General features: G+C 40.7%; 1 protein-coding gene across 1 annotated transcript in view; it reads right to left on the bottom strand.

The window, feature by feature from the left end:
- The window catches only part of fbn1 (fibrillin 1), a 90,723-nt gene that overhangs the window by 56,223 nt on the left and 19,987 nt on the right, over positions 1 to 14,513 (bottom strand). The window contains exons 9-21 of the mRNA XM_042492016.1: positions 11,451 to 11,576; positions 9,282 to 9,434; positions 8,939 to 9,175; positions 7,734 to 7,886; positions 7,530 to 7,649; positions 7,253 to 7,378; positions 6,138 to 6,260; positions 3,930 to 4,052; positions 2,406 to 2,558; positions 1,834 to 1,887; positions 1,599 to 1,724; positions 1,356 to 1,481; positions 1,121 to 1,240 (exon numbers count right to left, since the gene is read on the bottom strand). Of these exons, the coding sequence (XP_042347950.1) occupies positions 1,121 to 1,240; positions 1,356 to 1,481; positions 1,599 to 1,724; positions 1,834 to 1,887; positions 2,406 to 2,558; positions 3,930 to 4,052; positions 6,138 to 6,260; positions 7,253 to 7,378; positions 7,530 to 7,649; positions 7,734 to 7,886; positions 8,939 to 9,175; positions 9,282 to 9,434; positions 11,451 to 11,576 (1,740 nt within the window). The remainder of the gene's footprint in view (positions 1 to 1,120; positions 1,241 to 1,355; positions 1,482 to 1,598; positions 1,725 to 1,833; positions 1,888 to 2,405; positions 2,559 to 3,929; positions 4,053 to 6,137; positions 6,261 to 7,252; positions 7,379 to 7,529; positions 7,650 to 7,733; positions 7,887 to 8,938; positions 9,176 to 9,281; positions 9,435 to 11,450; positions 11,577 to 14,513) is intronic.

Here is a 14,513-nt window from a genome sequence, read left to right as displayed (position 1 = left end):
TCTAACCTTTAATTAATCTCCACAGCTATTTTAAAAACAAAAGAGAAAGCTATTTGGCTTATGTAATAGTAGTCAATGTGCCCTAGATATGAAAACCAGTTTCTCCAGGCTTCATTATGCACTCATTTCATTCAAGTGTTCCAAATGTTGGCTGTATTTTGCCAAACTGTAATGGGGACAGTGCTGGTACCGGGCATTCGACCCAGTTCTTATCACATTGTTTAATGTAGTTACTGACTGAGCTGCTGTACTGTTAAAGACCAAGTGAAACTAAAAATACGTTTTCCTAGTTTTATTGTGTCCCTGTGTTGATTGATCATTTATCTCTTGTTACATGCAACATATAGGTTAAGAAATCAGTAACAAAGTATCTTCACATCAAAATCACTGGCTTTTTTCCAGTTTTGTTTGAGGTTTGAAGACTCATGCGGCACTCGGGCGTGTTTACAAAAGTTTATCCAATTAAATGAGACTTGAGGTGACTTGTTAGTTGCATCAGTCACATAAAAATGCACTTCACTGTGGGTTGTAGGAGCTAACAGAGAATATGGAGAGAGATAGAAAGACATATGTGTTTGGATATCAGTGGGCCAAACCCTTGCTTTCATTTCCAAAACAATATGGCGGAGGTCTAATTCATTCATTTCTCCCTTGTCTTCCTCCTGATCTAATGGCGAGGAAGGAGTTCATTGAGCCAAAAGTCCCCCATATCTTCGTACTGCGCTAAAACCAAAGCCTGCTTTCTTTTTTAGCGGTCCAATCATATGTGAAGGTTCTGATTTAAATCCCTTTTGCAACTGTACCCCACTCAAATATTCTATTTTACCTAGAAATATGTTACAGTACAAAAGCAAAAGACCCTCTAATTTCAGTGTCACTGGGACTTTAAACTTGAAGCTAGAGAGCCTCTTTGTGTAAGTAAAAAGTAGGGAAAATGCTTCTTCTTTTAAGCCATATTGGACTATTTTTTATAACTGACACTATTAAATAACTATAGGTTTGAATAAATCATAGTGTCATATATTTTTGAAATTATTCTGGTGATGAAAAAAAATCAACATTTGCCATTTAAAGTAATGTTTTGATAATATCAAATTCAAATAACAGGATGCTCTCTTACCTATACACTCCAGCCCAGTGCTGTCCAGCGAACTGCCGACTGAACACAAACACACAAAGGACCCTGGGCTGTTCCTACATTCTCCATTGACACATGGGCTGGACAGACACTCATCCACATCTGTCGGAGACAAAAATAAACACCATTTTTTTTTTTCACATTGGCCATCTCTTATCAATCTGACATAGCAGACGAACAATAGATGGAGTGACAACAGAATAATTGAGTCTCTGACCTTCGCAGACATCTGTGTGAGGATTGAAGATGTATCCTTTGGGACACTGACATGTAAAACTGCCTGGTGTGTTTCGGCACAGACCGTGTTCACACAGCAGCCTGTTCATCAGACACTCATCAATATCTGAGGAAAAACACAGAGAGAGCCACACAATTACTCACCTCAAACTAGCTTTTTATATGAGGGGCGTTCACTTTAATTTTCAAAGAGGACAAGGAAATTAAAGAGCAGTTCACCTACCAATGCAGTTTTTGCCTGTCAGGTCTACCTCAAAGCCTTCATTACATGTGCATTTGTATGTCCTCAGCATGTTCTCACACACTCCATTCTGGCAAATGTCCGGATCAAGGGCACACTCGTTAATATCTGGAAAGGCAAAGAAGAACCTGTTAAATGTCGCAGTAGGAAAAAAAGTAATAACCGCATCCAATTTATATGGCTCTGCTCAGTTTCTTTGTAAGCTTGCTTTGGTTACCTCTTGCATCACCACTTAAGCCAATGCCATTGGGGCACAGAGCCAGGAACTCAGCTGCAACGAAACACACAAACAGCACAGTTTGGTTGACAAAAAAGAAAAAATAACAGCGTCTGAGAAAGTATCACATTTGCCAAAATCCAAAAAATCTCAAAGCAGAACATTTAATACCATGTCATTATCCATTTCCATGCTTTCTCATTTAGCTGAGATGTATATAAAACCATCTCCTTAATGTGGTGCAGCTCTGGCGTCTTTTGATACAGAAACTTTAATTGGAAAGGACTAATGAGAAGTGACTGGATGATGTGTGTGTGTATGTGTGCGCTTGTGTTGAGGCTGTCAATGTCTCCTGACTGTGGGCGTCTCTGTCAAACAAGTTAGCCGTGACTATTCTGTCATTTATGAAATCCAGGCGGGTATGTCAGAGAAGACGAGGAATTTCATCTGGCCATCCTGACTTTGACAGGTGTGTTTTGAATTAAACCCAAACAGAGTGTGTGTATGTGTGTGTCAGGCAGCAGGAGGTGGCTCCATATGTGTAAAGGGTGGAGTGATTTGAATGGCCGTACCAGAGCTTAGTGGCGGGCAAGGTTGGCAGGGCTCTCCGTAGGCGTACTCAGTGCTGGCACAGCAGCACTCTGACTTGGTCACAGCTCCAAATAAAGGCCTCACACACTGCCCTCGCTTGTAGCCACCATAACATGTACTGCGCATATGTGTATCTGTTTGGGACAAAACAAGACAAGAGTGTGTGAGAAGCAGAGATGAGGCAAGAGATCTGGAAAGAGGCTAAAAGAGACAGAGCGAAGGAGAGAGAGAGAGAGAGAGAGGAAAAGGGAGGCGAGAGTCCGCAGCTCCAATAAACAACAACACTGGCAAAACAAACAGTTGTTCTCTCTCCATAATATCCAGGGATTTGAGGCATTCTCCTGCGCTGATGTCATCCTGACGAAAAACTCACCCAGACCGAACAACAGCATTTCAACACTTCCCCACAATACACAAAGAGATGTCATTTGGGGGAATATAGGAATGTTGAAAATAAAGGATAAACAGATCTGGTCTCCGAGTGCCAGTCCAGGGGAGAGGAGCAGAAGGAGGCAGGGAAACATTCATCAACACAGGCATCGTCACTGATAATGCGCGTGAGATTGCAACAGGTTAACGGGATGAGTTGTTCGTAAAGTTCATAACAAGATGATTATTCTGTGCTTTGTCACATTCAGTTTTGTTTGTTTTATTACTGGACTGGAAAATATGTGCGTCGTGGTTATTCTGGTTAAAATTTGCAGACAGTTGTGAGACTCATTATTAAAAACATGCTCACTCCGAGCTTTCAGTCACACAAAGAAATGGTAACAAAATATTTAGAAGCGTTTTGTACATTCATTAATGTGAGAATTATTGTGAGTATTTAATAGAAACTTAAGCATATGTGCTGGTAGGAAACTGCCGAATGTACCAATTATTTCCAAAAGTAGTCAATGAGCCTCTGAAACAGACAAATTGTGCAAATGAAACTGAAAAAGATCATTATCTTTTCTGTGCTTTCCGAACTTGCACCGTGCATCATTATAACATCAGAAAGACATCTGACTTTTAAATCAGACAGACGTAAAATTCTGGATGGAATGAAAATCTGGTTGACGATATTTTAAATTATTTTAAAATTTAAATTTAAATTTAAATTCATGTTGTGTTGATGTTACATTTTGACATTTTGCTCAAGTTGGGCTTTGTTCTCCAACGACTGAATGTTCTTATTCTATGTCAAAATGATGTTGACATAAGACATTTGGAAGACGTTGGATTATGGTTACTTATCAACACAACTAAAAACCAACAAAATATCAATGTCATCTGTCTTCAGTGTTGTACGTCAAACTAATGCTGACATTAGACGTCCTGAAGTTGAATTTAAGTTACCCGACATCACAAGTAAATTCAACAACGTGTTGGCCAGCTGGGTTCAGAGCAGTGTCAGTCACAGGAGCGACATGCAGGATATATTTAGAGTGTTTGTGTTGCCTGTGAGAAGACACAATATCCAAATGAACACATGAAACATTACTTCAAACAAAACATTTACTCACCAACACAGACACGTCCATCCAGGCCCACTGCCATCCCAGCCATACACTCACAGCGGAAAGATCCCTCTGTGTTGATGCAGTGGCCGTTCATACACATGCCCGGAGTTTCACACTCGTCAATGTCTGGAAACAATACAGAAAAATCATTTCTCCTCTTCATAAAATTAATTGTAAGAGGCTTCAGCAGGAAATCAACCAATTTCCTGCTTAAGCAGTCGTTATTTAAGTCCTCAGGTGCTTCATTCATTCATTAAAAAAATGCAGCCTGAACTGCTGCACAGTTTAAGTTTTATGACCTCAACTAAGAAAACATTCTTTTCCTCCCCCTTGATCCCAAAAGTGTATTACAATAGTTATTATAATGAGCGTAAACAATGATATGGCTTGCACGCATTAAGTGTGTGTTTGTGTTTGTGTGTGTGTTCTGTCTGGGTGCGTTGGGGAACAGACAGACTGCAGATAGAAATGATTAGGCCCCAGGGCCACTTTAGACTACACATTTCATTAATGACTGCATACATCAGGACACTTCACCCACACCCTGCGCTCCTATTTATTTATTCTGCTGTGACTTAACCAGGTCAGAGTGTCTGAGCTCAAACGTCTGTGTAAAGTCATGTGGAGCAAAATGGCTTTCTCTGCATGTGTTGCAGACTGCCTTCCCTGGTGTTGGTGGAGTGTATTACGCACACTTTTTCATCTATTAATTTTATCAGTGATATTAAAATAAAATGCCAATACAGATAATCGGCCAAATCTTAGCCCCAATAATCGGCTAGGCCGATAATCTGTCGAGCCCTAATTCAGAGCATCAGTGATTCAGAGTCTGACAAGGGATTGTCTGCACACGGCTTTTAACATGGAGACAGCTGAGCAGGCGGCTTCCAGCTCACGTTAAGAGCAAAAAAAAAAAGCCAACAACGGCAACAGTGCAGTTGTAACTATGTGAAACCAAGTAAACTTTGAGGCATTTTTAAGTACGTCATCACCATGTTTCTTGTTCTATACCTAACCTACATCACTTAACTTGCCCAAACCCAAAGATGGCCAACCATGAATCTTTTCCTTAACCTACCCAAAGTAACTTCAGTTGCCTTTACCTAACCTGCTTAGCTTTACATTAAGTACGGTAAGTTTAGCTCAGATATATAACGTCACTGGTGGGGAGCTAATTCATTAGATATCATATGAATTGTTGTATGTGGATATGTTACCCTTTGAAAGACATTGTGCTGTGTTCAGATGCGAGAGGGCAATGTTTAAAAGTCAATAATAGTAATTAGGGATAAATGCGTAGAAAAACTATATTAATTATTATTATTGTAGTTGTTAAATATTCTATCTATATATTTACATTGTTTTTCTTTTTCTGTTGCAAAACTTCATGAAATTTGCTTGAAACTCATAACTTGTAACTTCTTCCCATGTTTTTTAAAGAAATAAAGCAAATTTGCTCAGGTTTTGTAGGTTAAACTCTGTCTTTCATCTAAGATTTCAAACAGCATATGATAATGCCATATATGACAAAGTGGTTGATCAATTGTTATGTCACTCAAGTTTGTCTCTAATCCGGTGGTTCTCAACCAGGTGTCTTTGAGGTAGTTCTAGAGCCCCCTCAGAAAAAAAAAATCACTATAGAAGTGAGCCAAAAGTTAGTAAAAGTCACAAGAGTGACTATTCTGATCATAGGTTTCACTTCCTCCGCTTTTATTTATTTATTTATTTATTTTATTTTCAAATGGAGGTCCCTGAAGCAAAATCTTATCCAATGGGGGTCTGTCACCTAATGTTTATGAATTTAGGGGTCCTTGACACAAAAAAGGTTGAGAACCTCCATCCTATGGAAACCAGTGCTTACTGTGGCATGTTTTGTCAATTTTAAGAGAAGGCCAAATCTCTTTTCTCTTTGCATTGAACAGGTTTAGGGAAGGCTGACTGCAAGAATCTCAAAACAGGCGGGTCCCAACTATCTGCATGTCCAGCTGGCCTGCCAGGAAGGCTGGGGGATTTTTCCAAGGCTTTTATGGGGATTTTTGGCTTGTTTGCTAAGACTCACATAATAGAACCACTAACATGCCAGAGAGGTAGCCACCTTCCAAGCTAGGTCAAAAGAAAAACTGACTCCCAAGTATCTTCAGGTGATGTAGCCTGTTAATTTTAATGTAGTGATGTGATTGTAATAATCTGTGGGTTTTCTGACAAACACACCTACACACATGCGTCCACTGGTGTCAAGCAGGAATCCAGGTTTACAGATGCATTTGAAGCTGCCATCTTCATTGATACACAGCCCATTGAGGCACATGTTCCTGATCAGACACTCATCCTGATCTGTGGATCAACAATTAGACACGTGAGAAAGATACAGAAGTTAGAGGCAAAGACATGGTTTAGTCCACTAAATTTCATATACTTTGTATGTTTACTTAATTCTATCTTGACAATAAGAGTGTCATAGAACTTGCTTGCGTAAATCAAACTGCAGGGGCAAGAAAAGACCGTATTCAAAACCCTTGTATGTATGCTGTCAGAAAATCAAGCGCAGAGTACAAAAGAAAAACCCCAAAAAATTAAACATGAGAATCGGGAATTTTTTGGAAAAATTGTTTTTTTGAGCAGCCAGTTTTTTTATTTTGGATCTTTGAGCATACTTGAACAGAACAGACAGGAATTTTCAACACACCCCGTGTCTAAAATTTAATTCCCATGTATCAATAATATAATTTGACAAGAGATTTGACTAGTGTTAGCTGTTCTGAAAGGCTTCATTGGAAAAGCCAGTCATCATAGACAGGGGGAGACTTGATATCCTTGAAAAATGGGGATAACGGTGCGCATTTTCAGACAGTCTGTCCTGGAAGGTATTTATAAGGAGGGTTCCAAAGCTATTCAACCATCCGTAGCAGTTCTGATGGAGTATACTGGCCCCGTAATGGCAACAAAACGTTTCCTGTGATAGACTATCTATCTAAAGCAAGTTTCCAAGACTTCATAGTAAACTAAAATGAACGGAAACAAATGGATGCCTGCAAGGCAAGAAGTAAATATTATTAATATAGAGTCTTTTGGAAAAAGGTTGGTAATAATATAAAATGTACATATGTTGTAGTTAATGGGTTGAAACACACTAAAACCACCAGCATGATCATTTAAAATCCCAACTATTACGGCACATGCCTCCAACAGGCACTGGTATTAAATCACCCCCTCCAACAGATCCACAGTCCATTAAACATAAACACTACACATACTGTGGTTATGACAGAAAGCTGCCCTTTAAAATGTCTCTACTCCATAAATGCAGATGTCAAAACTTGACAGACCTTGACAGTTTTTGCCATCTGCTGTAATCTCAAATCCAGCATTGCAGACACAGTGGAAGCTGCCCTCCGTGTTCACACAGCGGCCGTTGTTGCAGATACGACCGTTGGCCACGCACTCATCCAGATCTGGCAGAAACAAACAGATACCACAGTAAACACATACATCTTCTTTTAGTGTGTGTACAAATGTTTGTGTCTGCTTGAGCGTGTGTGTGTGTGTGTGTGTGTGTGTGTGTCTGTGTGTGTGTGTGTGTGTGTGTGTGTGTGTGTGTGTAACCTCGGCACTCTGTCCTGGTTGAAGTCGTCTGGAATCCAACAGGACACTGACAGATGTACGACCCAGGGGTGTTCACACATTCTCCGTGTGCACATGGGCTTCTCTCACATTCATCATCATCTGCAGATTTAAAATAAAGCTCATAAACCAACATCACCTTCATGTAAACCGAGTTAAATGCTGGATAAACTGTCAGGAACTTACCAATGCACTCTCCTCTTCCGTCCAACCTGAAACCCATGTTGCACTCACAGCGATATCCAATGCCTGGCATTGGAATACACCTGCCATTCAGACAGAGATTGCGATAGGCCTGGCACATGTTGGTGATGTTCTGGGTTTGGATAATAGGGGGACCTGACAGGAGCATTCACAAAAATATATAATCTAAGGATCATAAAATTCTGTGATGAAAAAAACATTTGGTCAACAGAAATGTGTATGGTGTACGACCTAACAAAGTATTATAGGAAACATAACATCTGCGTGTAAAAGTAAACATGTTATTTCATTACGCATAGTCTTGCATTGGCAAGTCTTGGCATTGGATGTCTTCAGGTATTAGACATAAAATGTAATGCTTTTTGGACAAATAGTATTTCTTTGAAGCACTGCAGGTGAGTATAAAGGTGAATAGTATATATGTAATCCTGTGCAGAGGCAGAGGTAGACAGCACTGGGTTCAGAACTGGGTTAAAAGATTTGCCACGTCAGAAAAATGCATTGTCACTCTAAAGTGTTTGACTCGTTCTGACAAAAAGAAATTAAAAGATGGTTAAATTGAATTAGATAAAATGTTAATTCCAATTTAAGGCTTTTAAATGACTTTTGAGACCAAAATTTGATCAAATTGATTTTTAAGACATTTTAAGACTTTTTAAGGACCAGCAGACACCATGTAAGATCTGGCAGGACACACTTTTATTCTAATTAAAGCAAAAAAAATGCTCTGAGTTGTTTAACTTTCTTAACAGAAGCCTAAACTCTGCCAAGCTCGCTTGCAAAATAGTTCCAGAAGAAATGTTATTGTGGAAGATTTTGCCTAATTAAACTCTTGACAGGCTCTGGTCTGCAAACATGCAAGAATGTTTTCTTTTAGATAGGACATTTTCTGCACACAAACTCTGGGTAAACTTTACACCAACCAACCCTGATGACACAAGGAGCCCTACATCAGTGCCCAATTCAAATCTTAGTCAGAGTTTTCCAACACTGACGTGTAGCTGGAGAGTTTGTGTTGCTCAAAACCGGGATTTTGAACATAGCAACATGAGACCAGTGGGATGTGGAGCATTGCGCATTCATTGAGTCAGACCAGAAAGTATGAGTTGTAAACTATTACGGCACACATCAACCTTGAAGACACGCCACGAACCTGACTCAAGCACAAGCAGAAAGCAGAAGCATACCTGGCTGAGGAGGCGGAAATCCTGGGATATGTCCTGGGCCCTGGCCTGGAATATGTCCAGGAACCTGACCAGGGACAGGGCCTGGAACCTGGATGGGAATATGTCCAGGAACTTGCCCAGGACCAGGATATGGAATTGGGTAGATGCCAGGTAGGTCGGGACCCACTGGGACACGACCCGGAACCACCCCTCCACCGTTGCCATCAGGGATCTGGATGCACAGTTTCTGGTACTCTTCTAAAATAGCACATGAGAAAAACAACAGGAGGTCAGTTCTGTGTTGAGACACGGAGACACAAGGATGAGAACAAGAAATTCAACACCGTGTGATGATGAGACCCACCTGTTCCACGTATGGGGCACATTTCAGGGGTGGAGCCATCGGACCAGCAGCGTCCGCTATCACAGCAGCACTGGATTTTGGTCAACAGCTGTGAGTTTTGGTTGGCGCAGCGCCCGTTGATTAGGCTAGCATAGCAGTACCCACCACGAGCATCTGTGGGAAATAGCGCAGCTTGAAGTTAAACTAGCCGTGCTGTATGGAATATGGCATGTGTTGTCTGCATGTTGAGCAAATTGGCAGGAGAACAATCAAAAAGAAGTTGCTTCAGATTTTCCATCATTTGGACGATGAGAGCCAATAGTCATCACTTCCTATTTATGAGAACCTTTCCTACATCCTGCGGTTTCTGGCACTGAGCACCAGCATGACTAACACTCAGGTTCCCCATTAACATAAATATATCATGTCTTGTTTCACACCAAGCCCATCCAGAGTATTCACATGGAGAAACTGACAGGCTGCACTAGTGACTGCTTGGTTAAGTTCGACAGAATGTCAGGCAAGCATAGAGTTGGTTGGAGGAAAAACACTCGGGCCCTTCAGGGGTCGGAGTAGATGATGATGCTCGAGAGTTGCTGCATAGGAAACAGACTAAAATGTTTGGCGCAATAGTTTTCTGGACCAAAAGGCTCAGACATTCCTTCCTCTCAAACATCCTCTCCTGAGGGGGGTAACCTGAGCATGTGTTTGCATATGATTGTGTGTGAATGCATGTGTGTATACATGCACATGGGAGTACGTGCCGCTGCATCTAATGGACTATTCTGATCCAAATTCCTCCTTGGTCTGTTTTGGGTCAAACCGAGCTGAACTTGTGAGCTTTGCAGGCTTCTCTGATGAATCTGATGACTATGTGTATGTGTGTGTGTGTGTGACTGCACAGTTTTGCATTATTAAAAAACAATTCACCTCCCGTACAGTTTAATGGATGTGGAAATTAGCTATAAACATGTAAACATATTTGTTTCTGCTATAAAATTGGGCATTTCAATATGGACATCTGTGGGAATTGAGACTCTTTTGGTGCCGGCCGCAAGTGGGCATTCAAGGAACTGCAGTTTTTGGCACTTCTGCATTGGCTTCTTTTCTCAGCCTTGAAGGTTACCTCTTGGCCTCAAACTTCTATCTTTTTGTGCAACTTTAAATGCAAACAAAGTTGGAAGGTTTTGCACCACTTTTTTAACCCGCAATTTGTTTTTTTGTTGATCACCGTGCAGTTTTTGTTATCTTTGCTAGAACTTTTTCCAATTGGCACTCAGTAATGTTAGATCTTCACTGTTGCTGCAACTTCATTGGATGTTGTCAGATTGGTACAAATAAAATGGATTTCAGGACTTTCTGTGAATAAATAGCATTAACAGTGCCAGGCACAGACGTTTTCAAGGACAGGTGCTCAAGTAATAAAATAAAAAGGGCATTCCTTCTGCAAAGTGTTTGCAAAAAAAAATGTAACTCACATAGAATGCCCTGCTGGGAGGTTTCTATGCATCTACCAGCACCAGAAGGGCTCTTGAGGCTCAAGTAGAGACAGTACATTTGTGCGCCGTAATGAGCAGTGGAAATTCCTGTCTAGCTTACATATGAGGTGTCTAAAGATCTATGCTACATCCAGGGAAATAAATTGATTCGTGGCACAATTTTCAAATGACATATGTTTTAATCTTTGGGCTTGGTGTAAAGTATCAAGTATTTTCAAGTCAAGAGGTTCAAGTGAAGTCATGAGTCACTGGTGTTGAAGTCCAAGTTGAGTAGCAAGTCTTTTTCTATTTTGTCAAAACTAAAGCCATCAAATTTGTGACTCAAGTCCAAGTCATGTGACATGAGTCCACACCTCTGTTTCTCTCATCACGTCCACTCCTCAGTTTAAAGAGAATATAGCTATTATAGTATTGTTGTGGAACTAAAAACAAGCAAGTGACTACTGACCTACATTCTACCAGCTGGAACTTTGGACAGATTTCAGTACTTTCTGCGCTTAGTGCCAGGCATGAAGGGAGAAGAACCAAAATGGGGTGGAAAAAGGAAAGAGAAAGAGGCGGCACCTTTTTTTTTTTGCTCGACTGCTTTGTCTCATGTTTCATCTATCCCAATAACAATGAACTAAAGCAAATACAATGCAGTTGATTATGCTTTGGAGAGTCGTGATAGACAATGTGACAGATGTCTCACCTATACACCTGGATCCGTCCAAGGAAGTGTAATATCCCTGGGGACATTTGCAGATGTAGCTGCCAACAGTGTTAGAGCATTCACCTACACCGCAGAGACCTGGAATGTTTGCACACTCGTCCAGATCTACGAAGAGAAAAGGAGAGGAGAGGAGAGGAGAGGAAAAAAACAAGTATGTCTCAAAACATTTTAGATTGCTTCCTGTTTGCTAAAAAGTTCACAGTAATCATAACCGTCGATGAAAGAGATTAAACTGAAAACCAACTTTAAATGTGAATGTCTTCATACGCCTGGAGCACATGTTGGCAATGACAATGGAAATAAGGCATTGTCACAGGATATTAAATCCAGGGGCTGCTCCTCTGTTAGCACCACTGCACAAAGTATGTTAAGAAATGCGCTGTAACTTACACCCGTTTGAAATGTCTGTTACACAGTCCAGAAGTTTTCCGGCAATTATTTCTGGGCATAAAATAGCACATATTTTACTCTGCAAATAAGTGCCACAAAAACCAGCTCAGTCTGTTTCACTGGAGTTTAACTTGGTCTGGAAATTGTCATATTCATGTCTTAATGAGCCAATATTTTTCACAGGCTGACTGTGGGTCTTTATGTGTGGAAGAACAGAACTGAAGCAAAGCAAAGGATTTTATTTACAATTATTCAGAGCCAGAAACATTAAAAAATATTGTGTGTCTCTTAGTGGCCACCAACATTAAGTATGAAAAGACTGTGATCTAACAATTCTGTAAGCCAGACAAAAACTGAAAATTAGGATTCACAGCTGAGAGAAAAACAGTTTTTCCAAAACAGCATGTAGACATAATCTTTAGTGACAGTCTGTTGGTTCATGATGTGCATTGACAGAATTGGCTGTAAAGCTGTTTTAAAGACTATTTAAAGAAGCTGTGTAAATGATTGAGAGGGATATATTGGCAGAAATTGCATATAATATTCTTAATTATGTTTTCATAAGATATTTTCACCTAAATATCATTTTGTTTTTGTTACCTTAGAACAAGACATCTATATCTACATAGGGAACAGGTTCTTTTCCACAGAGTCCACCATCTTGCACCTCCATTATTCTAAGGAAGGCCAGAACTGACAAACCAAACACTTGCTCTAGAGATGGTCTTTAGCATTTTACTTGAAGGTGAATTTGGGTTTCCTAGAACTTGCATTTCCTAGGAATGCAAGGGCATAACCTGCCCTACTCTCCCTTCAATTGGCTAGCATTTGTTGACTTTGCTGTTTGGATTAGTTGGTTTTAGGCAAGAGATGTAAGACTGGGAAGAGTGTCAGGGTAAGCCAATCAAAAGCAGAGTAAGGCAGAGTAGGGTGGGTCATGCCTTCACTATCCTAGGAAATGCAAGTTCACCACTTGAAGGCCACCGCAGGTTTGCTGAAATGCTTGGAAAGGGAAGAGTTATTCAGTTGGTTGCAATCTGCAACCTTAATGCTAGATGCTACTAAATCCTGGATACCACTCTTTAAAATATTGCTTAACAGCAACAACTGTGGCTATTAGTTAATATTTAGCAAAAATGCTCAGGGATCCCACAAATTTTTACCAATACATTTTCAAAATTTTTCCATAACTTTTTCATAATATTTTACCCCATCTCCATGACTTTATTTAAGTATTTTAAAAGGGGAAGAACCTCAAACACGTACTTCCTAGGCATTTGTGAGAAAGCATGTTTGGGGATTTTTATGAACATATTATGAACAATACCCAAACATGGAATATTCAAAAACTTTTTCAAAACTTACTGCTAATTCCAAAACATTTCCAGGCCTGGAAAAAAACTTTTCTAATTTCATAACTTTTCCAGGCATTTCACGACACAGGAACCCTGTAAACTAATGCAACAGCAGCGCAAGTGGAGAAATTAACAAACATTTTGGGGGCCTCGGAACTGCATCTCTGCTCTTTGCAGATAATGTGATTCTGTTGGCTTCATCACACCGTGAGATCCAGCATGCACCGGGGAAGTTTTCAGCCGAGTGTGACGTTGTCATCTGAGGCCATCGTTCGCTGCCAGAAATCGGTGAATTGCCCCCTCTGGGTCGGGATAGAGTTACTGCCCAAAGCAAAGGAGTTCAAGTATCTCTGGGTCTTGTTCACAAGTGAGGGGTAAAATGGATTGCGAAACAGACAGACGGTTAGGTGATGCAGGTGTGCTGGTTTGTTGTGGTGAAGAGGGAGCTGAGACGAAAGGCAAAGCTATTGATATACCAGCCCATCTGCGTTGCGACCCTCAACTATGGTCAAGAGCTTTGGGTCATGACCGAAAGAATGAGATGGCGGATACAAGCGGTCGAAACAAGTTTCCTTCATGGAGTGGCTGGATTCAGCCTTAGAGATCGGTCAAGAAGCTAAGACATATGAGGGGAGCTCACAGTAGAATCGCTGCTCCTTCACGTCGAAAAGGCTCAGCTGAGGCCGTTTGGGTGCCTGATTAGGATGCCTTCTGGGCGCCACCTGTGAGAGGTTTTCTGGCATGTCCAACAGGTACAAGATGCCGGGGAAGACCAAGGTATTATATATCTCATAAAGCCTTGAAACACCTTGGGATCCTCCACAAGGAACTGGAAAATGTTGCTGGGAAGAGGGACATCTAGAGAACCTTGCTTAGCCTCTTGTCTCCATGACCCAGCCCCGAATAAGCAAATGAAAATATATAGCCACTATAAGCTAGCCTACTGGTCATACAAGACCAAGTAAGATTGTAGCAACAAAACCCCCTGAGTGTGTTGAAACATGCAATGTTGCGTCGTATTGCTCATGTATTCAACTTTTCATTTATAAGAGGAAAAAAGTGTTATTTCTTTTTCAAAAGCTACAGTCTCTCTTTAGAAAGGGGGGGGGGGGTCCCCTTTAAGATTCACAACTAAGTGTTACACTGGATTACTGAGAAATCTGAGTGTTGCTTTGGTTTAATTAAATGTATTTCAAGGGACGGGCAAAGTGGCTTATGTGTGGTCTTTCCCCACAAAGTAATAATCATAATACCAAGCCTGAGGTGAAGTTAACCACAACTAGGAGGATGTGGCTTT

This window comes from Plectropomus leopardus, chromosome 1, assembly GCF_008729295.1.
Source record: "Plectropomus leopardus isolate mb chromosome 1, YSFRI_Pleo_2.0, whole genome shotgun sequence".
Lineage (NCBI taxonomy): Eukaryota > Metazoa > Chordata > Actinopteri > Perciformes > Serranidae > Plectropomus > Plectropomus leopardus.
This window is presented reverse-complemented; position numbering and strand designations above follow the sequence as displayed.